Consider the following 27258-nt stretch of genomic DNA (forward strand, 5'->3'; position numbering starts at 1 on the left):
CCCTGTACCGGGAGCCGCCCCATTTGGGGATCAGAGAGGGGAGACCCGAGAGGCTCGGTGCGGCGAGGTCGCAGCCGCCGGGCCATCTTCACCTCTTTCATTTCCGTAGCCGCCGCGTCGCGTTTAATTGTTTCTCCTCCTTTTGCAGCAGAATGGCGTCGTTTCGGCTCGACAGCCCCCAATCTTATCTTCGAAGGAAAGGCAATCGGCTTCGCAGCGACCTCGCATCTTCGCACAGAGTATCTGCCGGTGAAATGCTCCCCCGGCTGAGTGAAGAAAACAATTAGTCTGCAGTTGCTCGCTCATTAGTTACGGGAAGACAAGACCGCATCGCCCAGGCCCGATGCAGAGCTCCTCCCTACCGCGGCCCCTGCAGAGGGAGTGTGCGCCTGGAGATCAGAAGCAAAAGCCAGATGTCACCTGCACAGCTGCATCCGAGCCGAGACCCCAGCACCGCCTGTGGGTGCAGTTGTCCTTTTTTTTTGATACTCACTTGAAACAAACTAACAAACAAACAAAGAAGAGGAGTTTCCTCCGTCAGCATCATTTCTGCAATACAAGAAACAGAATGTTTCTTCCTGGGAGTGAGACAATACACTTTCCGATTCCAATAGACAATCCTTTCCAATAAATGATTTTTTCGTCTCTCTAAATTAAGAGTCCCCGGCATGTCACGCAAGATAAAGACAGTAGTGTTCACGTGGCAGGCAGATGAACGGTGGACAGTGTGCGCTGTCATATGGTTGTGAAGTTTCACGGTTTTCATGACAAAGATAAAAGGAATGTGGCACCAGCCTGCTCCGCAAAGACTGTCAAAGGAATAACGTCTCCAGCTCTGGCGAGAGACTGGAGTGGCATAAGCAACCTGTGTCATTTAGAACAAAGAGGAGAAGCTGAAAAGAGTAACAGTATTTCAGTAGGGGAGTGCCTGGGAAACAATGGTGACCTGTGTTCTCAGGAGAAACAGGAAAAAAAAAAAACTGGCGGTTTCTCTCAAGAGGAGTAGTGTTTATTCTTAGGGAAAAAAAACTTTGGGGGGAAAAGAGTGTTTATTGGCTGTCATAGATATGAGATATTACCATGTTTAAGAGCTATTAGGCTTGTTAATGTCCAAATTAGGGCTCAGATCAAGGGAAAGAAATTGTAAGGACTGTGATTTCTGTTCAGAGTGAGGGGACTGTTCTTGAACAGTCCAAAGTAGAACCCCAGATATGGTGAGTTACAGATCCCTGAAATGTATCAGCCATCTGGACAATCAACTCACACAGAATAGGTACAGGTGTTGGATATGCATCAAATGTCAAATTGGGGCAGATAATAAGAACAATAATGACAAGAACAGTGATAACGAATCTATAAAGAGTTAACTCTGCCGGAGCACAGGGCGTGTGCCTGGCACTGTTTCTGCAGTTCGTGTAAACAGGTCGCCAAACTGTCCCCAAGCGGTTATTTTCCTTGCTGGCCTTTAGTAATAGAAACCCTGAGTTAAAGCCGGACACACAGATACTTAGCTAAAAGGCATCGGTTCCTGGCTCTCGGTTTCTGTACAGCACCGTGAATGTAGAAATAAAAAGATGTGAGATGCTCCCACCCAACCGAGTCCACTTATTTATTTTTGGATTTCGACGTGAGAAAGAAATTATCTGTTTTTTTCAGTCACCCTATTTTAAAGTTTCTTTATTAAAACAAGCGAGCCTCTACTATAATTCATATAACAAGTGTATTAGTCTTTGAAATAATTTTATTATTAGCAGCATTTATGGAGAGGAAGCTGAAGCCCCGAGTTCGTACTGTTGATAAGGATTGGAACTGAGATCCAGTCTCAGATACTCTGGCACAATAGTCCGTGGTTGTTACCTCTTGTATGGACCATTAAAATCACTTCCATCCCTGAGAGTCTCTGTGGTCCTACTTCGTGCCCACACTGCGCTTACTGTTGGCATTTGATGTGTCCGAGCTGAGTCAGGGGAGTGTCGATGAGAAGGGATGGAGAGGACAGATTAAAATTTGTTTCCCCAGCCTGGATGCACTGTCTGGCCAACAAGGAAGGAGACTGGGGCAGAGGCTCAGTACCGACGCCGCGAGCCAGACCTCGGAACGCGCAGGCATTCTTCTGGGCTCTGGTCTTCGCTCCTGGTCTCGGCTGTTTTCAAGACTGTGATGCAAACGCCACTGCCCAGAACGCCTTTCCTGACCCCCCGGGGAGAAGCAGGCTTCCGTGTCCCTGGCTTCTCTCCATACTCCGTATCTTTTATAGCACTTACGAGAACTGCTTCTGTGCTGGAGTAGTAATTCATGCATCTTCCTGTCTCATCCATTCACTTGATACTTTTAAAACTTTATCGAATGCCTATTTACTATCGCAGGCAAACTATTTTTGACCAATACAGAAACATCAGACCAATAAACTTCAAGAAAATTAAGGGCACAGGCCGTGCCCTAATTATATTTTTCCTTCCGCTTTAACTATCTTCGTTACAGTGCCCACAATGATTTCTCATAAGTGTAGGGCACACATTCGGTATCTATTGGTTCGTTAGGCCTACTGAGGCTGGATTATGCAATAAATAAATGTAGAAATGCAGGGACCGTGAAGAAAAATGGACAGGTGCTTCGTGATGCATGGACGGCCCCACGCGGAGAGGTTTTATGACAGAAATGAAGGACAGTCGGGGAGGGGAAGAGAGGAAAGTTTCTTAAAAATAGAGTCTTGGCCACCTTGAGCAAATAGAGACCACTTGCAAGGATTCAAGGACTTAACAGCAAACTAATCAAGATGTTAGTGGTTTAAATAATGTAACTTCCCATCTGTACGTGAGAGCTAAAAAGAAAGTCGGAAATAACCTAAGGTTAGGAGACTTGGACAAACTCGTGAGACAGGAACAAAGAGACTGCTAAGAAGCAGTTAGCCCCTGTTTAGCTCCACTGAGGCTACAAAGGCTGTACTTTTCTCAATTCACAAGTGTATTTGGAGTTTGAGCTCAGGGAGAGAGTTTAGCGACTGGCTCATTCTGAGACCTTTTTAGAACATTTTTAGCATTTTTCTAAAAGCCGAGCTTTTGTCTCAAAAGACAGACCCTGAGCAGACTGCCATCCTTACATCTACGAGGATTTCCCTCTTACCTGAGAAAATCCGAGCAAGAAGAACGAAGGCGGCAAAAACGAAGGGGAAGATTCGCATGGCTCCGGGTGTCCAGGGAGAAGGCGGAGCAGTAGCTGGAACCTGGCTGTTTTATCAGGAAAGTCGATTAAAACAAGGTCTATGGCTCTGAAGGGCAAGTCAACTTTGGTTTACAATGTTTATTAAGAACAAATGATTCTCCACGCTCCATTAAATGACGTGTGGGCAGATGAATCAGATTCTACCCAAGTAACGTCTATGGGAAAGTAGGGCAGAGAACGCCGTCTTCCTGCGCGAACACCCTGGTCCACGTCTCTGCCTAGATGTCTCCCATCGCAAGTACCATAAGGGCTCCACCATTACTTTTCTTATCTATCATTTTATGTGCAACTTACCTGCTTATGAAATTCACTCAGCGGTTGTGACTTTGTGCCTGGAAGAATTGCTTTTTAAAAATTGGCCAGTGCAGGGCATTTTGCCTGCATGCACCCCTCTCGTACCGCAGAAGAGCGATCCTGCCCCTGCCCCACAGGGGACAGATATAGCAGTGCGGTTGCCCAGGGGCCGTATGATGCACACGCTTCAGCAGGGACAAAAGAGCATCCTTTGGGCTTGAAACAGGAAGATATTCCCATCCAAGGTGATCGTCCTGGTACCAGCCCCAAACCCATTCTTATGCAGCTGAGTAGAGGTGACTGCCCTGCCCAGTTAAATGATATAAGAAAATGTGATTAACATTTAATACATAATATGCCTAAACATCCAACCACTTTCATAAAATGGACCGATTCATTCAGAAGTTCAACTTACCCAAATTGACTGAAGAAATAGCAGAAAATTTGACTGTCTCTATATCTCTCAAAGGAATTGAATTTTTAATTAGACAAATTATGTCTTCTGTGTGAGCTATAGAAAGATGACAAGAACATCTTCTGACCAAACATACAGCATAATTCAGGCTTGTTGTTAGGTGCATATATGTTTATAATGATTATGTCTTCTTGATGGACTGACTCTTTAATCATTATAAAAAGTTTCTGTTTCTGGTAATAATTTTGTCTTAAAGAATGTTTTGATTGCTATTAATATTGTCACCAAATCTAAAGTGTATCTCTTATATGCAGCATATAGTTGAATTTTTTAAAATCCATCTGACAGTCTCTAAATGGAATGTTTAATTGATTTTTGTTTAATGTCATAATTGCTATAGTAAGATTTATATCTGCCATTTTGTTATTTATCTTCGAAATGCTACATCTTTTTTGTTCCTCTATTTCTCCCTTACTGACTTCATTCATGTTAAATAAGATGTTGTCTGACATACGATTTTAACTCCCTTGTTATTTATTTTGCTATAAATTTTTGAGCAATTTTATAAATAACTTGGGGATTTACAATTAATTATAAACAAACTATGTAGTTTGGGTCCATACTAACTTAATTTCAATAGTTGACAGAAACTTTGCTCAATATCAGCAATCCCCGACCTTTGTGACTCCAAGGACCAGTGTTCCTCTGAGAATCTAGTGCCCGAGGACCTGAGGCGGAGCTGAGGCGGTGATGCCCACACTGGGGAGCAGCTGCGAATACAGACGAAGCTTCGCTCTCTCGCCCACCACTCACCTCCTGCTGTGCGGCCCGTTCCTCACAGGCCACGGACCGGTATTGGCCTGGGGCCTGGGGCTTAGGGACCCCTGTTCTATATAACCTCATTTTTCTACCCCTTCATTTGCACTGATAAAAATAAGTCGAAGAATTCTGAAGACTGAGAGAGGTTCTCTCGTCTCAGCTTTGAAGGAGAAAGCTGCCACTTTATGAGAAAGGCCACGGGGCAGAGACAGCGAGGCAGGTTCTTCTTGCTCAGGTCAGCTGCCGGCTAGCGCCTGCAAGAAGGCAGCCGCCTCGGACCTACGGCTGCAAGGGACTGAATTCTCCAGTGGCCACGGGGGTTTGGAAGATGACCTCTTGCTTCGGGTGGGATCAAGGTCCCGGTAAACACTGTGAGTTTGGTCTGGCGAAACTCTCAGCAGAGACTCCAGCTGCACCACGCCCAGGCCTCTGACCTGCAGAAGCGGGAGGTGTGTGCACTGCTTTAAGTCACTGAGCTTGTGGTACTTTGTTGCACAGTGAAAGAAATAAATGCAACAGCGTTCCAAGGCAAACGCACCCCTTTGGGGGAGCACATTTTCCTGCGCTTTCGAGTCTCCTGTGATGGCATCGCTCGGTTTCCTGAGCGGTTACTATTCTGTCTGGTTGACCTGTTACGAATTTGCCTCGATTCCTCCCCTCCCAGGGCTACACCCTAAAACCGCTTGCCAGCGGGTTCCTGTGTCTAATGGGCCACATTTGCGGGCTTGTCCCTTTAGGATGACTTCAGCCCAGCGAGCTTGCATCGCATTTACTCGGTCCATGGGAAGCCCGCCTCTTCTCGTCCTGCCTGAGAGCGTAAGTACAGCTGCCCCCCGAGTACAGCTGCCCCCCGACGACTTTTCCTTGCTCTGCCATCGTGTGCAATGCCAGCCAGCGCCCTGTGCCCATACATCCTTCCTGGCGTGACCGAGCATGAGCACCAGCGGACGGCAGGTCGAGCTCTCTTATGGAGCCCGTCGCGTAAGGACTGGTGGGAAATTGATGTTTTTTTTTATTCTCTCCCCCCTGGAGAAGCAAGGGAAGTCACAATCGCGGTGTGCCAGCGCGTTTTCCAGAGAAACCCCGTGCCCTGCCTTCTCTAGCTTCCCGTTAGTGCCTCCAGTGCGTACGAGGCTAAGTGTTCCAGGTCGCATTTTGAGGTCAAGCTCTCCGCTGGTCCCTCCTTTGTGACCCAGCACCTCAGCTGGGAATGCGGGAGTCGATGACGTGCGATGAATGTTGAGCCCTCTACCGTGTGGGAATTCCGCCCAACCCCATCAGCCCTGCGGTATGGGCATTTCCCTTCCCTTCGCGTCATCGTGAGGGAGCTTGGGAGGAAGACCCAGAGCTAAGGAGGGGTAAGAGGCGGTCGGCAGAGGAAGCCCATAGCTACGATTTTCAGATTAATGAAGCTGAAGTCATACCAAACAGGAGCATCATGTGGACCAAGCAGTGTGAAGATGCTTCTGGAGAAATCCGTCTACACCAGCGCCTCCTTTTCCTTGTTGTTTCTCTCTGACCCGCCCGCCCCTTGGGAAGGTCCGAGGTCTCTGTAAGTTACTCTACAGAAATGTACCTTAGAAAGTCACCCTGACACCCGACAGGGATGAATTCTCAAGTCACAGGAGGTTGGTATGGGTTCGAGATTTTATTATTCTATGGGAAGAACTGGGTGTCTCGGGGAGGAAGGGGGAATTGGATGGGAAAGTTCTGGAAGGAAGCCGAGTGTAGAGGAGAGGAGAAAGCAAGAGGAAGAGAGAAGGGGAATGTTTGTGGACAGGTGAGCGTCTGTGAGACGTGCCCTCCACGGCCGTGAGCAAGCCCACTGGCTCCGGATGCTGTGCAAGGCGATTCGCAAGATGATATTAGCAGGGCACAGCCACCGGCGGGCACACACCACCCCGCGACCCGGACAGGCGCACGAAGCCTTCCGTACAAGAGACATTCGTTTCAGCTTTTGCACTCAAGCAGGGTGGAATTGGAAATGAGTAGGGATCCTCCTGGGTTCCGGATCCTCCGTAAGCCGTGGACTTGACCCTCGCCATAACAATCTGGGAGGAGGAGCTTCCGTCAGCGTCCGATTTCTCAGCTCTCCCTTCCCACCGCCCTGGTCTAATTCCTGTGAAAATGACGGAAACACTCTAGAATTCAAAAGGGCCACGTCTCATATGTCCTTTGGAGAGTGATCGGGCGAATGTAAATAACTCTGACCGTCAGACCCCCTAAAGGCTGCATCGGCCAGGCTTCAGGCATGAGAACTGTCCCCACGCCAGGCAGTCCAACAGAGAGAACTTTACACGAACACCCGGTGAGACCGCGTTCAAAGCGATGAGCGTGCGAAGTGGAGGCGACGAGGCAGCCCTCACCTCAGCCGCGGCGGCCCCCCTCTGTCCTGCGGGCGGAGGGACAGGCTGTGGGACCGCCACGTGGGAAGTGGGGACGGAGAAGCAGGGGCTTTGCTATGGGCGGGGGGAGGGAGCCACTGCTGGGCGGAGAGTGAGTGAAAAACCCGCCTCCCGGCCCTCCTGACCTCCTCCTCCCCGGAAACCAGCCGGAGCCCAGGAGCTCGGAGGGCGGCGCTGGCAGAGGAGAGCGTCGATTACGCAGCACAGAGCGGGGAAGGGGCAGGAGACGGAGCTCGGCGCAAAGGGACAAGGGAGCCGAGGGGCCGCGCAAACGCGGAGCCTCGAGGACTCACTGTCACACGTCACGACGGGTGGCCGAGTGCTGCTCACAGGACCGGTGATTTTGACCTTTGCTATGTGAAGCCCCACTTTTTTATGTCCTAAGCATAACCGCTCACGTCCATCCTACGCTGAATATGTTAAATTATCCCCCACCACGTTCACTCGCGGGCAAGAGGAGAGAGGAAGGCGGTGCGCGGCACTGGCTGAGGAGATGCGAGCTGCTCTCGAACCACCCCGCGAGTCCTAGAACCCAGGGACGCCGCCGCAGCGGCCGAGCGAGACGTGGTGCGGCTGAAAGGAGCTTACTGTATTCCGCAGTCATAACTCCGCGGACGCCGACGTGGAGGCCGTTTCCGTGCACCTATTTCGTGAGGGTCGGGACGCAGAGATGGACACACAACGCGACAGTGGCGTGCGCACCCTTTATTGGTTCCCAGCAACGACCTCGAGGGAAGAACAAGCTCTCGAGGTCCCGATTTCTTCAAAGATAAATGGGGATCATCAAATACACCTCGCATGAGGATCTTGAGTCAGGCGAGGAAAGTGCAGGGACAAATCGAACCGACTATTCGGCACTCGGCAAACCCACAGCGATGGTGTCTGACTGACCTCGAGGATCCACTCATTTCTTCGAGCTATTAGGGACGCGCGCCTGCCTGGCTTTTTCAGAGATTATCTTAAATACGCGAAGAAACAAAAGAGGAGAGGGAATGAGGAGGCTCCTGAAACTCACCGCGGGGCTCGGCCGGGCCGCGTGGCGTTTCTCGACCCCCTTGGAACGCGGGGTTCCGCTCCAGCGCCCGGGGGAGGGCCGGGCCGCGCGCTCAGATCCTCCGCCGGCAGCACACGAAGTTGGGCTTGCAGCTCCCGGCCATGGTCTCCGTCTCCCAGCAGGTGCGCCTGCACCTGCCCCGGCCCAGCCTGCAGGTGTCGCAGGTAGCGAACTCACCTGCGTGGGGTGGGGGGTGGGCGAGAAGAGCTGCTGACGCGCCTCCCCCAGGACCCTCCGGGAGTGGGGGCGAGGTCAGAGGCCACGGAAAGGGGAGGGTGTGTGTTTCTGATTCTAAAGATTAGTTTCGAGAACCAGTCCAGATTTTTTCCAACAGCCCAGCTTCTTTCCAAAATGGGGTGGAAAATGGCATTTTTTTAAAAAGCCAGAGGGAGGCGTCTCCTCGTGTTTATGAACTTGCCTGGGTGAGAAAGGGACCACAGGTGTCGTGTGTCTTGCAGAACTGTGACGACACACACCTGAGACTGCCCGTGCGGCCGCCAGACGGGGCGCACGCCCGAGTCCGCCCGTGCGGCCGCCAGACGGTCAGGGGAGGGGCAGCTCGTGACTTGGGAAGACCCTTGCGGGAGGCGTTAGAAGACTTGGGTTCGGCTCCTGTCTGGGTCTGGTGGTGGCCACGTGTCAGCGAGAAACTGCTAACGCCGGCTTTCTCAGCCCTCACGTGGACGTGCGACACACAGTGGTCTACGTTTTTCGTTTTTTTAGTGGCAAACTGGAATAATTGATGTGAGACTATTATGCCAAACGCAATTTACTCAATGAGCTACTTTTGTTGTTACTTTAAGCGGAAGCGTTTTTACACGACCACAGAGAATTTTTCAGGATAACTTCCGTGGACCAGGTTTGTGGGCCAGGCGGGCAGCACCTTGGCCATCCAAGAAACCGTTATTCCCTGGTCCGCTTCTCCAGGGACAGCATTTACACCGTAACCCCTTCCTCTCTTTCCTGTTAACCACCCTTCTCCAGACAGGGCTTCAGGACAACCCGGAACCCTCCAGGATCACGTCCTGCTGCAGACGCTGCCCATGCTCCCAGGGCTCGTCGTTCCGTCCTCCGGGGTGACATCGGTCTTCACGTTCTCCGTGTCCCCTGCCTCGCCACCTGTTCCTCACGCCCAGATGGTGCTCAGTGACGTGCCCCGCTGGAGCCAGGTCATTCCTGGGCTTACGTCTGATTGCCCTGGCGCTGGGTCTCCCGAGGCGGCCCACATAGCTTCTGAATACCAACCCAAGAACAGCGCGTGATGGTCACGCCGGGTGTGGCTCGCATCGTGCTGGGACTTGCTGTGGCCGTCGGGGACTGCCTCGTTTGTCCGTTTGCTTCCGTGAAGTCCACCGTGAGAGTCAAATCCACTCCCCCGGCCTTTGCTGCCACCAGCCCAGGCTTACGTCACCTTCCTCTTCCCCCTGGTGCTGAGCCTGATGATAAGAACTCTGATGGTGACTGTTACTCTAACCTACTTTGACCGGAAGTGGAGGAAGACGAAACCGGAGCTCGGCTGAGGACACCTTCCCGCCAGCAGCGGACGACATCGAAGGCTTCCTCACTACGTCCATGAACCAAGAAGCCACGTCCTCCTTCTCCACCCCGTCGGTTTGACCCCTACAGCACAGTTTCGTGGCTCCAAGGCCCCTCCGCTCACCTGCTAAACCCCACGCTCAACTCCGCGTTCCCCCCCAGCTCCTAATTTCATTATTTTCTACTCCTGAGTCCCGTCTCCTTCCTGCCCCGGGGTCTCCTGTGCTAGCATCCGCCCCCTCCTCCCAGCTTCTGGACGCTCCGCCTCTCTTCGTCCGGATTTGCGTCCGCTGCGCCTTGGCGCCTCGGCCTGTCCTACATCCTGAGCCTCTCGTGACCGAGGCATGAAGGGACCAGCATTCCAGCCTGAGAGCCGGCTGAGACACGGAATGACGCGAGACCTCGTCTTCGGGACGCGAGGGGCTACGTCTAGCTGCCTCTTTGCGGCAGAACGAGGGCACCCATTCCCCCACCCCCCACCCCGACAACCCTCTCCAGACGCGCCGGCTCTTCCGCAAGGCGTACGCGCACCCGCGCCCCTGGGGCGGGCGTCGCGATCACTGCCCACGGCGTCCGCACGTCCCAGGCCGTCTGCGGTCGGACCGTCCGTGCTGAGCGGCTCGCTCAGCGTGAGGCCTTTGCCGGCCACTGGGCCCTCTGGCTGAGGATCGCAGAATTAAAACGTGCGACTCTGGCGTCCTGAGCTGGAAGCCTAGCTTGCTGCTTACTATTTGTGACCCTCCCTCCCCCCAGCAAAATTATTTAATACCCCTTCTATGACTCTTCCTCGTTTTCTGTGAAGTGGTGGCGATGCTAGTACCTACCTCCTAGGGATAGTCCGAGGATTAAACGACACAATCCACACAATGTTGTTGGCAGGCCACCCGGCGCGGAGTAAGCACGCGATGACTAGCAGCAACCTAGATCATTCTCGTTCTGAAATTCCCTCTAAACGCTTAAAGTTTGTTCGCAGTTACCCAAGAGTATTTCTTTCTGGTCTGTTTCCAAGAGGCTGATGACTCCACAGAAAAAAGGGAAGGGAGCCATTCCTTACGAACAGCTAGCTCTTCTGCAGCGGGAATGTGTGTTCAGAGACATCCTCACTCCTTTATCTGATCCTCCCTGGCGCGACGGGCCACATCCCTAACCCACTTTACTGGATTTAGCAGCAGAGCCTGCAAGAGAGGAATACGCCTGTTCTCGGAACAGTGCTGTTTGGCTGGGGTGAGCTTGACCCTGTGACCTTGGCTTAGTGAGAACCGTGAGCTAAGGAGAAGAGCCGCCAAACCCAAGTCCCTATGCCCGAAATTCCAGTCCAGGAACAGAGAGGTTGCTCCGGGAAGCGGAAAATCTGCGCATGGTGCTGGGAACAGGAGGAAGAGAAGACGGGCGTTTAGTGGGACTTCAGGCAGGTCTGCGTCCGCGGCCATCTGCACCGCCTCCTCGTCTCCAGACGCGCGAGAGGGACAGGCTGAGCTCCTAAGAGCAACACCCAACGCGAGGGGTCTAACTTACCTCCTGGGAAGGGCTCGGAGTGCTCTAGTCCCGCCTGGCACCCTACATTCAAAACAAAGTTTGGAAATTAAAACCAATGCAGGAAATGGCACTGTGTACAACGATACGCCCACCCATCTGTCAGGGACGGCCATCGCAGGGGGTGCGGCTTTATTTTATTTCTGAAGCCTAACCATCCCGGAAGAGTTTTATTTGTTTGTTTGTTTGAAGAAGAACAGTGTTTGCTTTTAGAAAATACCACCACGGATTTAAGAAATTCCCATAAGAAGCACAGTGGGGAGCCGACCAGTCCTCTCGATTTTAGGGTGCCGCATGAAAAATCCTCCAATGTTATGCTCTGCCCCATCAAAATCTCTCCCCCCTGCCCCATTCTCTCTTACCTGATGGAAATTGAGCCAAAATGAAGAAAAAAATAAAGACGAAACACAACTTCTTCCCGCCTGGGGCCATCTCTGAGGAAGGGCTCCAGGACGGAGCTTCGGGGCGTCTTTGAGAGGACGGAGGCTCCCTTATATTTGAAAGTAACGTGATGTGCTCTTGGTCGGTGAGGTGAATCAACGCGGAAAGCACATTTACACGCTCCGTTTCTCCGGATCAAGGACGAATGCGATGGGCTGCAGCCCTTGGCCCCCCACGAAGCCTCGGAGTTTGGGGGTCCGACAGGGGGTCTGGAAGGAACACCAGGCCGGGGGTCAGAAGGCCGGGGGCCGCGCGCGGCGGTGACACACCACCCAGGAGGCGGGCGTACGCTCCTCCGCCCACCGCTCCTGGCTCCGGGGTCCTCGCCGGTCACACGGGCACCAGCGACAGTGACCCTGCCAGCCCCTCGAGGTCGCTCTGCAGGGCGAGCGCAGCGTGTGTCGAACATGCGCGCGCTCAGGGGGGGGCCTGGCGGGAGGGCGGCTCCTGCCTGCGGGACGGAGGGGGGTCAGCGGTGGCTCGGCCGCGTCAGCTCCGCGTCCCGACCCGCCACAGCGTCGCCCCGGGGGGCACGGTCGGGACCACCACGCCCTTTTAATTCGTTAGGAAGACGGACGTCGAAAGTAATGTCCACGTCACTGCCCCACGCCCCCGAGCAGGCCCCGCCCTGCTGCCTCAGCTTCTGCGATGCTCTGGGCTCCATTTGGGGGACGAAAAGTCGGATGGTTTACAAACGCGGACTGTGACTGGACGGATCGGTTTATCAAGCGAACGGCCGTGAGCGGCTTGCTCACCTGCGTGAGCATGGCAACCCTTGTCCTCCAGGTGAGGATGGGATCGGTCCGTCGTTAGGCACTGCCCGCGACAGCGGATTCGCCCAGACGGCGTGTGCGAAGCGCTCGTCCGAGGGCCTGGCCACTGGGACTGTGCTCACGCCCGTCCGCCCAGCTCGGGCCCGGCCTCCCCGTGAGCTCACAGCGAGCCCTTCCCAGCCGAGGACACACCGTCCACCTCGCAGACCATTCCGCTCTAGGGTCCCCAGTTACCAAGCGCGGCGTTGAGCCCAGTGCCTTCCAGAGTTTGGGCATTTTTAACGACCAGGACCCTCCGGCTTAGGGGCCTAGCGACAGTGTGGTCACACAGCCCTGGCCCGCCCCGCCTTGGGGCCGAATGCTCTGTTGCTGCATTGAAATTCCCAACAGTTTCCCTGGCCACGTGCTCTGTAGTGCAGTCTGGTGGGGTGAGGCGCCCCCCACGGCTTGGTGCTCGGCTCCCACGTGTCCCCACCCCCCTTCCCTCGCGGGGTTCAGGCTCCGAGTGGAGCTCGCCCGGCTGCCTCCCTACCCCTCCTCACCCCCGCCCCCTGCCCCCTGCAACCCCTCCACCTCCACCCACGCCTGAGCCCTGGGCCTCAGGGCCAGCCCTGCCCTGATCACCCTCCTGGGGCTGGCCGCACCTCAGCCCGGTTCAGGTCCTACTGCGTCCCGCCCGGAGGCTGGGATGGCCTTGGGAGCCACCCAGTCACCATGATGGGGCCGTGGGCCCCTGGGAGGGAGACGTGACCGCCTTGTCCGTCTGGGGCAAGTCCAGGGTGGCAGGCAGGAGGGGACAATCCGGTAGGCCGTGGCACGAGCCTGTGGTCAGAGTAGCAAAGCAAGGGGACCTGTGAAGGTCCACGGCTGTCCGGTGAGTGCCCTGGTGCCGGGGGAGTCCAGCCTCAAACAGCAAGGAAAAAACGCGATGCCAGACGGCGAGAACCGGGAGGAAGGAAAGAGCTTCGCATTCCGGGGCTTTAATGGCACCTTTTTCCTGCGTCTTGAGTGTGGGTCTGTGCGTCTTCCTTCTGCATCGGGCCCAGCAAATTAAGTGGCTGTCCCTCACTTGGGGTGAGCTTCCCGCCTCAGCGAAACAAGACGACCCCGGAAACTGCCGCGACGGGGAGGCCGGTCGCCCACGTGCCCCACGGGAGTCGCGAGGCCTCCTCCTCCCCCCGTCGCTGGGCCACGCGGCATCGGGCCCCCCGGCGACTGCTGCTGGAGCTCGGAGCCCCCGGCCCCACGCCCAGTCGCACCCCCGCGACGTGGCGCCCACTCTCTGCTAACCACAGATAGAGCGAGCCGCGGCGCCGCGAAGGACCCCAAGTTGCCGCCGCCCTCTGAACTGTCACCCAGCTCCTGCCGGCTGCTGAGTGGCATCACCTAAGCGCATGATCCCCTCCGATGGCCCTCCCTGGGAGTTTCCGGACAGTGGCCTCAGGCCACTGTGTCCAGAAGGTGTGTCCTCCTAGGAGGGACGTCCTCGTTCACGTGACCGGGTGCAGACGACACCCGGTCATGCTGGTGCTGTGTTCCTGCCTCCTCCCTCCCTGATCAGCCCCAAACCCAGGCACTCGCCACACTCCTGCCGGGAGAAGCCGCCCAGTGAGACGCACCTGCCCTCTCCTCGTGGGGTGTGAGCGAGCGGGAAGAGGCTTAGGACGCCGCTCGGACGAAGCTCTGCGCGCTGCGGTCTGAGCCTCCCCAACGCCCCAAATCTCATCTCGCAGTCCTAACTCTCGAGGCGAGGGGCTGAGGAGGTGGGGCCTCCGGGGGAGTGACCGGGTCGTGGCTGGAGTTAGTGATAAAAGAGACCCAGAGCCATCGCTGCCCCCTCCTGCCGTGTGAGGACACAGGGAGATGTCACCAGATGCAGCCTGAAAGGGGGTCCTCGCCAGGACCCCTACGTGCTGCCCCTCGATCTCGCACGCCCAGCCTCCAAAGCTGCGGAAATAAGTGTTTGTTGTTTACAAGCCGCCCAGTCTCTGACACGTCGGTACAGCAGCCGGACCAGACCGAGACGCTGCGCACCCCAGGTGTGGACGAGAAGCCACAAAACCCCAGCGTGACCTGGAATCCGTCAACACACGTCTGTTCCCGATGGCTCAGCTACGACTCTCCTACGTTTGCACCTGCCGCCGACAAAGACCCACTTTGTCGAAGCAGAGGAAAATGAGATCATAAATAAGGCACCTAAAGCCAGGTGCGACTTATCTAGAAGTTTGCCTCATCTTGTACATTTAAATCTTTTTGAGTGAGGTTGGGGAGGAAATAGGGAAAATTTGTATTTTTGATCTATCGTCCTTAACCGGATTATTCATAATTTATAGTCAACATGCACCAAAAAATACTAACAAAAATATCATAGCGACCGAGACCAAGGATAGACGGGACACCTCCCAGCAGAGTTTTTAAATAAAATCTGCAGTTTGGAACAATATTAGATTGACTGAAAAGTTGCAGAGGTCGTACCGAGTTCTCACCTAATCTCTCCCGCCCCGCCCCCTGATGTAACGTCTATGCTAATAATTAGTAATGGCGAGAACTGCAGTACCGGACCTTATGTAAGATTTCTAAGGATTATACACATATCGAACAATGAAAATCCTGAACGCGTGCGCGCGCACACACACACACACGCGCGCGCGCGTGCGCGAAATCTCAATCGGATACCCGGGAAGCTCACACCTAGCCGGGCAGGTGTACATGTAAAGTGAGCAGCATACGGCGAGAGCCGCGTGTTTTAATAGCGACACATGGGCTCAGCCAAGCCGTCTGCCACGCGTGTGCGACCCACGGACACGGGAGCCGGGCTTCGGGCCCCGCCTGGCCGGCCGCCTCTGGCTGCCTCCCCGCGGGGGCGCCCCGAGGTCATACTCTCAGTCTTGTTTTTCACGGGACCGCACCGAAGCCGTCGCGGAACGCAGACGTCAGACAGCCGGGTTCCGAACCTTTTCTCCTCGCCGACTCACACGTCTACGCTTTGTCGTCGGGGCCCAACCTACTCCACCACCCCCTAAGTCCCCGTTTTCGTTCTTCGGAGCTTTCCAGAATCAAAAGGACGCCGAGGTGCCGGCTGACACCCACGGAGGTACGTGGGCGCCACCCAGCACGCCCCGCTGGCCACGATGGGACGTGGCCCGGACAGACGCATAAATGTGGGTGCGCGCGGCTCTCCCTCACGGATGCTGGGCTGATCGCGCGAGACCCTGCGAACCATGAGGACGGTCCTCTTTCTCTTTGCTGTTCTCCTCTTTCTGGCCCCAGGTAAAATGAGCACCTTTCCAGGCAGGGTACCAGTGGCGGCAGCCCAGAGAGGGTGCGCCTCAGGGAGGGCCTGGGCATCATCACCTGTAGAACCCAAGGGCCTCCGGGCTCGGTGGCCCCACAGGGGGCCACTCGCTAGAGGGGGCTACTTCCCGCTAGTGCCTCCTTTGTAAACCCTTTGCATTTTCCACAGTTATCTAGGATGGCGTGCCACAGGTGTAGAGAAATCCGGGTAATGCCGGGAAAAGTGCTTTTTGATCCTTAGTCTCATGCTCATCAACGAAAAGGAAAAAAAAAAATGAAGAGAGAAATTAAAAGTGAGGTAGCCATCTGCGGATCGTTTACAAAATAGCCGTGATAGAGATTAAGGCAGGTGAGGAAGAGAGGGGGAAGGGAAGAGAGGAACCGGGCCGAGAGACGCCGCACCCCGGCCGGCCGCGGCGTTGGGCGGGACAGCGAAGCGTGAGCCGCCACTTCCTGGTCACATGCTGCAAAGCCGGAGGCTGAGACGGAAACCTCACCAGGAGATGCGTCCGGGTGTCCGACCCCAGCGCCCGGCCTCTCTCCAAATGGGTGATATTTGGGGCGACTCCTTTGGGTGGGGAGGCCCGTTTTATAGGCCCTGTTTGCAGACGCGGAAGTGGAGGCCTGGCCGGGCTCCGCGGATGCTCAGGGTCATACGCACGAGCAGCCGGGATGCCAGGATGCGAGCCCAACGCCGTCCGGCCGCAGGGCGAGCACGCCTCCCGCCCGGGCAGAGCCCCCGCCCCTCCAAGGCTCCGGGTGGATCCTCCCCAAAATTAAAAGCCAAGACAAGACTCACCCCCAGGTCCTAGAGAGCAGAAGAAAGGGCTTTCCAGAATCCACGACGAGTCTAAATCTGGGCCAGGTCCCAGTGACAGCCACTGTGCGGCGGTCAGCATTTCCGCACCTCCGGCGTGGCTGCGGCCACCTCCGGTCCGTTTGCAACAAGCCCGTGTGAGCGGACTCTGTGTCGGGGAGGCGGGGCTCGGGACGCACGGTGAGCCGTGCATGCCCCCGGCCTCCGAGCGCGCACTGGGGACTGACCAAGGTGTCTTTCTCAGGCCACTCACACTCACTGTGTAATTAGTCGACACAGTTATCGGTCAGGGATAACTTACTCCTCAAGGGGCCGCATGCGCGTGGGGCTCACGCACTGACGCGGGCACCTGCACTGGCCCCCGGAAGCCTCCTGGGCACAGGCGCCCTTTGTTGCCAGAGGCGCGGGCGCGTGGTCAGAGAGAGAGCCCCAGCGTCGGGAGGGCAGAGCGGGCGCTGACCGAGCGTGGAACCGCGGGGCCATTCGTCCTTTGTGAACTTACGTGCCGATGGGAGAAGCGACGCGTGTGCTCGCTGGCACCGAGCCACCCGGTCCTAGTGTCACCCGCGTGCCAGTGCGGCAGCTCGTACGGGGACCTCAATTGCGATCGGTGGACATGCGACTGACTCCTTGATTACTTACACCCAAATTAGGCCATTCTAACATGTCCACTCCGATGGGTCGTCTGTCCTTGGCCTCAAGCTGGCTGCTCTTATGGTCGCTGTCGATAGGGTCCTCAGGCCAGCGCAGAACCACAGACCCGCCCGAGGGGAGAGGAAAAGGCCAGCCTAAGAGCCTCCGCCTCCCGCCCTTGACCGCAGCTGACGGAATGTGGCGGTCAAAGCAAATCGGGTCTTTTGAAGCAGGCTCTTTGCTTCTCACCATTAAATTTTTTTCTCTGTATACATTTATTCCTTTCTACCCCAGTCTTGGGCCATGTCCCCAATGCGAGGCTTTGCTGCGCCTGCCTTTGAGAATGCGTCAAGAGAGTTACTGAATATGAAAGTGTTTATAGGAACAAGTTGGCAACGGCCCCAACAGATTCTGATAAAAGAACAGTAGCTTCGGTTTCTCAAAGCTCCCCCCACCCCGACACACACACACACACACACACACACGCGTGCACACACACCCTGGGGCAAATCCAACCTGCCCCTCATGGTCTGGTGACTCAGGTAGAAGCCATCGTCCCTGCCAGTCACCTACGGGCAGGAGTGGGCACTGTGCCCGCTCATTAGAACCCTCGCTAACTCGCTCCTCTACTGAGCCTGATGGCCAGACAGACGTATCTGAGACAAAAATTAACCCAGACGGCTCCTTCCCTGTTGTAGCCGTGAGTGCATTTTTAAAGGACAAATGCTCCAGACTTAAAGGGAAATGCATGAATTATTGTCAGAAAAACGAAGAACTGGTTGCTCTCTGCCTGAAGTTTCTGCGATGCTGCCGGATTATCCAGCCGTGCATGGACAGAGAAGTGAACGCGACTGGCCCTGAAGACTGGGTTCCCCCGCCTCCTCACTCTGGCCTCTTTCCTAAGACTCATCAATAAAAGCAAATGACCGACTTTTATCAGTTTGTCAAGTGCTTCGCTTAGAAAGAGTAGCTAACCTGGATGGGCCCTCCCTCCTGGATTATTTTCCTGTGTTATAACTAGTATTTTTTTTCAGCAAGGGAATTGTCCCAAAGTCGTCTGATATTTCTTTTAAAAGGGGACGCCGAGAGACTATAAATCAACAAATGACTAGCTTGTCCTCAGGCAGTGAGCCCCAACTAACCTGTTGAAATAGGTGGTACTAGATAGAGGGAAAGAGAGGGGAATGAATGTATATTAAGATGGATGGTTATGTTAATAACGAATGGACAGAGAGATAACATACTTACCAAAACCCTCATGCCGCACACCCGTCTGAATGATCGCAACTCCGTGCCTTTAACTGGAGACAGTTAAATGCTTCCTATGCATTTGTATCCATAAGACTGTATTGAAATTTGCCAGTGGGCAGAGCGGTCATAAATGTCTGGCTCCAGTGACCTGAATCCTGGACCAAGACTAACTAACTCTCTACTATTGTCCTAGGAATGGCCAACTACCAAATTACCTGGTCACTCTAAGCTCTCACATTACCTAGTTCAAGTAAGGATTCCCTAAGCTTAGGATCCAGCCTTGGCTCCCTGCTGGGTCAGAAATCTCTCCTGACCTCCCTTTTAATTCCTCAAGGTCAAGGTACTTACTCCTGTTGGAATCAATGACCCTTTTTATAACATGTTTCTGTTTCAGGATAATTGTAGAGTCACACATGGTTATAAAAGTAATGTAGAGACATCTTCTGTACCTTTTAGCCATTTTCCCCAATAGCCACAGAGACCCCCCTGGTCACTGCAGAGACCCCTCCCCCCTCCCGCCTCCACCAGGGTCATCTAAATGGAATCGCACAGCGTGCAATGTTTGGGGTCGGCTTTTTACTCGGCGTAATTGGAGATGTTTTAAGGCTGTTGCACGTTATCAGTGAGTCTTGCCTTTTTATTGCTGAGTAGTCTCGCGATACGGACGGGCCACAGGGTGTGGAGCCGTCCGCCACGGAAGGACACCTGCATCGTTTCCGATTGGATGCTCTTACAGATGCTGTTGTAGAGACTTAGGTTTGTAGGTTTCTGAGCGAACATAAGTTTTCATTACTCTCAGATGAATGTCCTGGCGTGCACCTGCTGCGTCCTACGTTAGCCGAAAGTCTAGTTTTTATGAGAGAAAGCCAGACTGGCTTTCCCATTCACATTGTCACCAGCAGTGCAGCAGTGTAAGAGTGAGCGAGCTTACCCACATTTCAGCTGGTAGTGACTAAAATTGTTGTCATTTTTTTTTTTTTTTTTTTTGGTCAGCCTGGTAAGTGCGGCTTGACAGCTCACCGTGGCTTTAATTTGCACTCCTCTACAAGCTAATGATGTTTTTCACGTCATTCTCTAAAAGAAGGAGGCAAGGATCCTTGGAGAAATGGCTAATTCTAGGGCTGGAGCTGTAAATAGACCAGATAACTCCAGAGAAACTTGTCATGCCAGAACATACAAACGTACTCAAAACAAACAAGCAAACAAAAAATGACAGGGATGTGTCAAGGGAACAGAAAAGCCAACCGAAGGAGCTCCCCGCGACCAAAGCGGGATTAATGTGGCCAAAAACATAAAGCAGCGCTGGGTTATAGCCCGAAGTATAAAGGCAATAGCCGGGCCGTGATTCCATGTTGATAGAAACAAGAGAGCACATGAGTACATGCACACACATGCACATACATGCAGCACATTTGCATACACACATGCATGCATGCACACCCATGCACACATGCATATGCATGCATGCACACGTGCATGCGCACACGCACACATATACATATGTGCACCCACACGTGCATGCATGTGCACATGCACGCCTCCATGCATGCACATCTACACACATGTGTGCGTGCACATGCTCGCACATACATGCGCGAACACCTACAGACATATGTGCGTGCACATATGAACACATACATGCATGAACACCTACAGGCATGTGTGCATGCACACATGAACACATACATGCACACATACACACATACATGCCTGCATGCATATACGAAGGGAGAAGAGACAGTTCTCCCATGCAGAATAATTGCACATTATTTACGCAGATACTCTCGCCTCGAAGAGCCGAGCACAGTGCCGCACCCCTTAGGTGTGGCCCGTGCAGAGTGTGCTCCTTCCAAAGAGGACATGTGGGAGCGAGGAGAAAGAGCGACGTCCCGGCTTCCTGACGGGCCTCTGAGATGATGACAGCTCTGGCCCGCGGGGCGGCCGTGCCCATCACTTCCGCCCAAGTGGCCTCCGCCGACCCCGCGGGAGGGAGCCACTGCCTCTGGGTGCGGGTGAAAGTCTTGACCCTTGACTAGGCCCCCTCTGATACCGCTGCTGCCGGGGGCCGGGGAGGAGCCCCATGGCTACAAGAGGTGGGGGATGGGGGCTGGGGAGAAGCCTTTGTTAAAATTCAAGCACACCAGAATTCTGCTAAAAATGCAGTCATCCATTCCTGCCTGATTTTCCCCTCTGAGGTAGAATGCAGGACTGGATAGATGGATAGATGATAGATTAGATAGACAGACAGATGGACATACAGACAGACACACGTAGCTCACAATCTCGCACGTGGTGTGTAATTCCCTTTATAGGTTGTTAGAGTGGATTTGCTAATACCGTGTTGAGGATGTTTACATCTGCGTTCACGAGAAATGTGGGTCTCGTTGGGGGAATATAATTAAAAACACAATCTTCTCCCAACCCGCACGCCATCTCCACAAAGGCAGTAGAGAACGCAAACACTCGCATTATGGAATAAACGTTAAAGCAGAACGTGACGCCCGGCCCAGAAGACCCAGGAAGCAACGGCCAAGGCACAGAGGAACCGCGGCCTCGGAGTGACCAGAGCGGAGGCAGCCTGTTACGTACACGATCAACAGCAGCTGTCCTCGAAAAAACAGGACTGAGCGGCACTGTCTGTCACGCACAGCCAGCCTGACTCTATCTGAAATTGGCGGCGCCCTCCGCGTTAGCTGATGGGCCTTACTCAGAAGGAGAACAGACCTCTCGTGTCTGTCCGACCGGAGGCAGTTTTGCGAGCCGGAGCGAGGCCGCCGCGGAGGTTGCGCCTCTCCGCTGTCACGGACGCCGGGTGACGGGCGCTCAGAGGGACGGCTGCCCGGCCTTGAGCAAGGCATTCCCCGGTCTCGGAGCTGGCACAAGTCCTAGCCAGCCTTCAAAAGAACTTCTACACGTTTAGAGAGAGGAGAACAACTCGTGATCCGTCTCCTAAAGTGGATGCTCCAAGGGAAACGGAGAGAAAGGTTTCTTCCCGTGTTTCCGACAGGGAGCGTTAGGCCTCTCGTTTTCCCGTCCGCGTTGGCGCGGAGTCTGCGTGGCGCGCCTTGTCTTCGACGGTGATGCTCAGCCTCATAGGACGGCCCAGGCAGTCGTCCCTCTGCTCCCGTTTTCTGGAAGAGATCGGGCAGAATTGGCATCATTTCTTCTTCAATCTGAGTTAGAATTCGCCAGGCAACCCATCTGAGTCTGGCGCTTTCTCTTTGAGAAGGTTATTCATTAGTGATTCAATTTCTACAATGTAAGCCTATTCAGAATCTTTATTTCTCCTGGTGCGAGTTTTGGTAGTTTGCATTGTTCAAGAAATTGGTTTATTTCATCGAAGTCATCAAGTTTGTAGTCATCAGATTGTTCATAATACTTCTTTATCATCCTTTGAACGTTCGTGGGGCCGGGAGTGGTAATGAACAACCTAAGCCTAATTGTTAAGACCACGCGTATTAAGTGGAGTGAGTGGAATAACAGCTTTATAAATGGACTTTTTTGACACTAATTATGTTTTATAACTGCCTAAAAGCAGTTTCCAAAATATTTTGGTAACTTGAACCCATAAAGTTATGCTGTTACATAACATAACAGACATTCATTGTATATCGAGATCATTGCTAAATGAGACAAACTATTTAAACAGTCATTGAGAAGCACAAGGTCAAGCCTCCATGCTTCGGCCCCCTTTTTTATGCAGAGAGAATGTGTTTGAGTCTGCTGGCAACCATGTCCCTTCACCACGCTGAAAAATTATACAGGCAGCTTTAGTTTTACTCTGAGTCTTCTCTAAAAATGTTTGCAATCAGCCACGTGCCTAAACGCTTTGGGATGGTGTTTGCTTGAATAAGTCGGAGACCATCTCACTGGACTGAGGTAGGATTTTAAGAACTCTAGCGGAGAAGCTGACGGCTTAACACACTGCTAACCCAAGATCAAGGAGATCAAGACTTAATCACGTGGGACTAAGTGAACTGCTAAAGGATGATTGTAATCTTTACGGTTATTGTTTTAAAACTCTGCTGGTTCTTTGAAGTTCTGTTTTTCTGATTATTAAAAAAAAAAAAAAAAACTTCCCCTTTTTTCTTAAATCATCTTACACCCTGATGCTTCCAGAATTAGGAAACCGTTATTTATTCTTATTTTTATGGCAATGTAAAGATTTGCTTAAGTTCGATCAGAACATCTCCTCCTAATAATAGGACACATTGGCAACACTGGTTTTATTATCACTGCTTTGACTGGAATGTCACGTTTGAGATGATGTGCATAGAATCTAGCTAAGGGAGTAAGCTGGTTTTATGGAGCCAACGCACATAAAGCTCTCTTGGAAAAACCAGCCTGGTACCCGGCTTACAGTCTTCCCAGCCCAACAGGTGAGGAATGATGGTTACTGGCAGGCCCAGAAATTCGAGGATGTTTTGGGGGAACCTTGAAAATTCTCTATAGTCAATAGTCAATTTCGGTCATTCCTCACACACACACACACACACACACACTCGAAAAAACGAAAAAAAAATTCCTGCTGCCAATGCCTTGCCTCTTATCCTCGGGCACAACTAATCACAAGGATTCACTCTGTCATTTAGCGAGAGGAGACCTTGACGCAGGCAGGATCTGCGGCTATGGGACGGCCCGCTGCCGGAGGCACTGCAGAAGAGGGGACTTCAAAATCGGAACGTGCCCTAATGCTTCTTTATGCTGTTTGAAAAAACGGAATGCCACCTCGGAGATGTCCATGAATACTGAAGCCCACTGGCACCTGGTCACTAGCCACTGGGCCTCCAAGCCCCGCCTTACGACAGGGACATCCCCGGGGACAGCCACCGACTCGACGATTAAACAAGGGTTTACCGGGCCTTCACTCGAGGCAGAGGCCGGGCGGCCGAGCGTGGCAGACACGCGGCCTCGGCCTTCCGGGCCCACGCCGGCCTCCTCCGGCTGTGCGAAGGGAGGGCAGCGGTGTGAGAGCACATCTACTCCGCCACGAGCCTAAGTGGACGTCGCTTCTCTTCTGACCTGAATGTTATCAATGGATCCTGATAACCTTGGGTTTCTTTTCTGATCGGAAGTTCTGCCAGCAGTTACTTATGTCTTTTGTTCATTAAAATGGAAAATAAATCAATATTAAGTGCAATTTTTTTTGGGGGGAGGGGGCGTCCATGCATTGTAATTCCAGACATAGACTTCTGGGGAGAAACAAGCAAAGGACAATGATGTGAGATGAGAGGGTGAGCCACGCGGGGGTCTGCGAGGGCGGCAGCCAGCAGGTGGCAGCAGAGGGCAGCCTGGGCAGTGCTGGGCGGATGCTTCTAGACTCTCCTGAAAACTGGGAAGAACAGGGCAGTGGCTTTCCCGCCCGAACTGCACCTCTGGGTGACCAAATGACTCACGACAAATAGCATCTCTCTGCGACAGCGGCCCAGCTAATAAATGAAGTAAGAATAATAGAATGAGAATATCACTCTTTTCCAAACACGTGGGGGAATAAAGCTCTAGCCAATGGACGTTGATAGCCACTACGATAAACGAGAATGACCGCCGGATAGTACGCACCTCCTAGTAGGTTCCCCGAATGCCACCTACGAGCTGTTGAGCTGCCCTGTGCCCTTTTGGCCAAATACAGTAGCACGAGGGAGCTTCACTTACCCCCAACGTGCGGTTAATTTCGTCTCCTCCCTTGATGAGCCGCCCCTCCCAGATCATTTCCAAGAATACTCAAGATGCCGTAGCACATCCTCGGGAAATACTTTGGAATATATAACAGAGAAAAGGACTCTTTTTAAAAATACAATCGCCGCACTATTTCCACAGCTGGAGGAAATCGTCACCGATGCTTTGACATAACTGAACAGCCGGTCGGTGTTTGAAGGGCCCTAACTCCTCATAAGGGCTTTTGTCGGACTAGGGTTCTTGGAGTTAAGATCCCAAAAGGTCCACATGCTGCTTTTGGCTGTTCGTGTTCACCGTTTCCTATATGAGTGGTGTTGGATGTTTGCTATCCGTCTAGTCAATGCTGTGCCGAAAATCCTGTGTGAACCTGAGCAGGTGTCCAGAGCTTACCGCAGCCGCCCAGGGGAAAGCACCTGTCAATCAGACCCCAGGGACTCCCGACGCGGGACGCAGACTACGGCCGGAGGACGGAGTGGCCCCACATCTAAGCTGTCTTCGCACTGCGCTGGTCCCCTCCTCATTACACTACACTTGGCATTCGACAAGGGGCTTCGCGTCCGTGATCTTGTCTGACCCCCACACTGAGCTTCTGAATTAGCCTCGTTCAGTGGCGTCATCCTGATCTGTCAGGTGTGGGAGCAAAGGTTTTCCTCACGTCGGGCAGGAGGGCAGGGGGACCAGGCATAAGGCCACAGCCCAGGACAAATCGGAAGTGGCACATGTCATGCTAGAACCCCAGCATCGCCACCTCGCAGACAACCCCAGGGAGGCGCGTACCTCGATTCCCCCATCTGCTCTGCGGCCATTCAAACAACACCGACGACCACGGAACCAGCCTCAGGCCCCATCCTACCATCATTTCTCTGTCTGTATGTTCAATGAGATGTGTTTGCCCACAGATGTTTTGTCCCGAAAACAGCGGAGAAAAGCGAGGGACTTCTCCAGACATCCACTGACGCCACCGGACATACTGGTCGGGGCGATGATCGTAAGCAGAGAGAAACACCGTCTCGTCAGCAGAGAGAAATTGGCGTGGCCTCCCCTCCTGGTTCGCCCCAGGGAACTCTGGGTTTTGCTGCCGGTGCTGGGGCCTCCCCCTGCCTCTCTGCGGAGGTGCTGAACTAACTCTAAGGTGGCATCACTCACATGGTCACATGAACGACGGCTGCTCTAAGTAGTGAAGGGAACTACGAAGTTGACACTATTTTAATTTCATGGATTAACAGCAAAAGAACAAAGGCGGGTGGTTCGATTTCATCGTTTCCAGGACGAGCAAGAAACGCTTGGCACGCCGCATACGCGCTCGGAAGCTCTGTAAGGTTGCCGCTTTTCTTCTTTCTCTGGAGGACGGATGCGGATCCGAAGACGAAGTTCGAAACGAAGGCCGATAATCGTTCGAAATTAACCCAGTGAAAATCAACAGAGAGAAAATTTGAGTTTGGACTCATTTTTCGCTTTATAATTTATACGTTTTGTATTATGTGAAGTTGAGAAGGAGGAGGAGGAGGAAGGGAGGGAGGGAGGGAGAGAGAGAGAGAGAGAAGAAGAAGAAGGAAGAAGAGGAGGAGGAGGAGGAGGAGGAGAGAGGGAGGGAGAGAGGGAGGGAAAGAGGGAGAGGCATCTGGGTGAGCAGATCTGGCACCCAGGTCCTTACTGCAAGAAAGAAACACACCGGGGTAAGATTCTCAGCCGGGCCCGTCCTCCTTCTTGCCCCCCGGGGGCATCCATTAACCCCTGAACGCGATGAGCGCGAGTCAGCGGGATGCGCAGTACCGAGCATCGCGGGCCAAACAGCCTCCGTCATTTTACTTCCTCCCATCCACTTGGTTCAAGTGAATCCAGACCTCGCACACTCAGCATCCTAAGGCAAAAGAATATTATTTATTAGCTGCATGGACGAAATTTTAAAAAGAGGTAGAACAAATGACTAGAACATGCTATAATGGGTTCTGCCACCCTCCCTGTAAAGCTGGATGTGACTTTTGTAATTTTCCTGGAATGCGGGATGCCTTTAGAACAACTTCACCGACCTCTGTCTATCAAAGACCAGAATCGGCTTTTCAACGGACCCTCCTTTCCAAGGTGGTTCTTTTCAGAAGTATTGGGGAAGGCGGATTTTATCTTAAGAGCCACACAGAAGAGGTGAGATATAACCACTTTGGGCTCAATCTTTTCATCTAATTAGATCAAATGATTTTAGTGCATTAAAATAATCCTTTAGCTGAGGGGTGGTTATTAAAATACGGTGTTTTTATTCATAATTCATCATGTTTAACATCTGTAGGAATAAGTTACCTACATAGGCTAAAATTTGTATCTTTTATAAAAGATCCCAATTCCACGGTTAAATAAATATAAACAGCTGTAAGCAATAGCTTCTGGACTAGACTATAAAAGAACAAAGAGCGTGTAGGAGAGGGAACTAGAGAGAACTTCACTTAGGGTCGAGGTAACGGCAGCGCTCTGTCTCTCTCCTTGGCCATCAGCCTTCTTCCGTGGCCCTGTCGTCGGAGTCTGGTGGCCTCGGTGATCAATGTCCCTTATCACGCGCCATGTGCCTCCCGTCTCCGCCAGTGACCCCAGCGTCCTCCTTGAATTGGGAACTTTCCTAATGCCTGGACACGAGAGGATGGGTGTGATGCTAAGGCTCTCTCTGACTGGCACGTCCAGGCCCCCGGCGTGGACTCTGCCGTGAGACGCAGGGCGCGGCGGCTGCCGCGGGCGGCGCTGGCACACCTGGCACACCTGCGCGCGGCGGCTCGCGGCCCCGCCCCCCTCCCCCGCACCGCGTTTCCCTGACGCCCACGCCTCCGCGGTGCTTGCTGCTTCGTGGTCCGTCCGCTTGCACCTGTCTCCAGGGAGAGCCCAAGTCTTTTCTTTTCCACGATAAGACGTTATCTCCACAAGAAGACATTTTCTCTGGCCCACAGTGTGCGCGCAAATGAGACGCGTGGGATAAGCGCTTCCCTTTCCGAGCTGCTGATGCTCTCGGGTGTCTTAGGGCTTCGTGCTCTTAAACCAGAGCCCGCGCCTCTGGGGTCGAGTCCGGAGCAAGCCGCCCGGGCCCTGCGTGCGTGCCTGAGACCATGCGACAA

At 53.4% G+C, this 27258-nt stretch overlaps 3 protein-coding genes across 3 annotated transcripts; 1 reads left to right on the forward strand and 2 right to left on the reverse strand.

The window, feature by feature from the left end:
• Nucleotides 1-102: 102 nt before the first annotated feature.
• On the reverse strand, nucleotides 103-3481 carry LOC107510365 (beta-defensin 107A-like). Its single transcript, XM_016143793.2, has 3 exons — nucleotides 3465-3481; nucleotides 3124-3227; nucleotides 103-266 (listed from the first exon to the last, which is right to left on the reverse strand). Exons 1-3 carry the CDS (start codon nucleotides 3479-3481, stop codon nucleotides 124-126), a joined length of 264 nt encoding a protein of 87 aa, XP_015999279.2. The 3' UTR covers nucleotides 103-123.
• Nucleotides 3482-8261: 4780 nt separating this feature from the next.
• Nucleotides 8262-16744, reverse strand: LOC107510368 (beta-defensin 105-like). The gene is made up of 4 exons (XM_016143797.2): nucleotides 16586-16744; nucleotides 11641-11928; nucleotides 11261-11302; nucleotides 8262-8386 (listed from the first exon to the last, which is right to left on the reverse strand). Exons 2-4 carry the CDS (start codon nucleotides 11708-11710, stop codon nucleotides 8262-8264), a joined length of 237 nt encoding a protein of 78 aa, XP_015999283.1. The 5' UTR covers nucleotides 11711-11928; nucleotides 16586-16744.
• Nucleotides 15714-18152, forward strand: LOC107510364 (beta-defensin 106A-like). The gene is made up of 2 exons (XM_016143792.2): nucleotides 15714-15762; nucleotides 17935-18152. The coding sequence occupies exons 1-2, from the start codon at nucleotides 15714-15716 to the stop codon at nucleotides 18150-18152; spliced, it is 267 nt and encodes an 88-aa protein (XP_015999278.1).
• Nucleotides 18153-27258: the final 9106 nt, after the last annotated feature.

The sequence above is a fragment of the Rousettus aegyptiacus genome, unplaced genomic scaffold (genome assembly GCF_014176215.1).
Source record: "Rousettus aegyptiacus isolate mRouAeg1 unplaced genomic scaffold, mRouAeg1.p scaffold_m13_p_11, whole genome shotgun sequence".
In the NCBI taxonomy this organism is placed as follows: domain Eukaryota; kingdom Metazoa; phylum Chordata; class Mammalia; order Chiroptera; family Pteropodidae; genus Rousettus; species Rousettus aegyptiacus.

What these genes read in the sequence shown, in the direction of transcription:
- LOC107510365 (XM_016143793.2), bottom strand. An exon ending in TCTTGCTCGGATTTTCTCAG is followed by an intron (nt 267 to 3,123) that starts GTAAGAGGGAAA and finishes TTCTTCACTCAG; the next exon opens with CCGGGGGAGCATTTCACCGG.
- LOC107510368 (XM_016143797.2), bottom strand. Translation starts at nt 11,710, where the DNA reads ATGGCCCCAGGCGGGAAGAAGTTGTGTTTCGTCTTTATTTTTTTCTTC. An exon ending in TTTGGCTCAATTTCCATCAG is followed by an intron (nt 11,303 to 11,640) that starts GTAAGAGAGAAT and finishes TTTTGAATGTAG; the next exon opens with GGTGCCAGGCGGGACTAGAG. An exon ending in CTCCGAGCCCTTCCCAGGAG is followed by an intron (nt 8,387 to 11,260) that starts GTAAGTTAGACC and finishes CACCCCACGCAG; the next exon opens with GTGAGTTCGCTACCTGCGAC.
- LOC107510364 (XM_016143792.2), top strand. Translation starts at nt 15,714, where the DNA reads ATGAGGACGGTCCTCTTTCTCTTTGCTGTTCTCCTCTTTCTGGCCCCA. An exon ending in TCTCCTCTTTCTGGCCCCAG is followed by an intron (nt 15,763 to 17,934) that starts GTAAAATGAGCA and finishes TCCCTGTTGTAG; the next exon opens with CCGTGAGTGCATTTTTAAAG.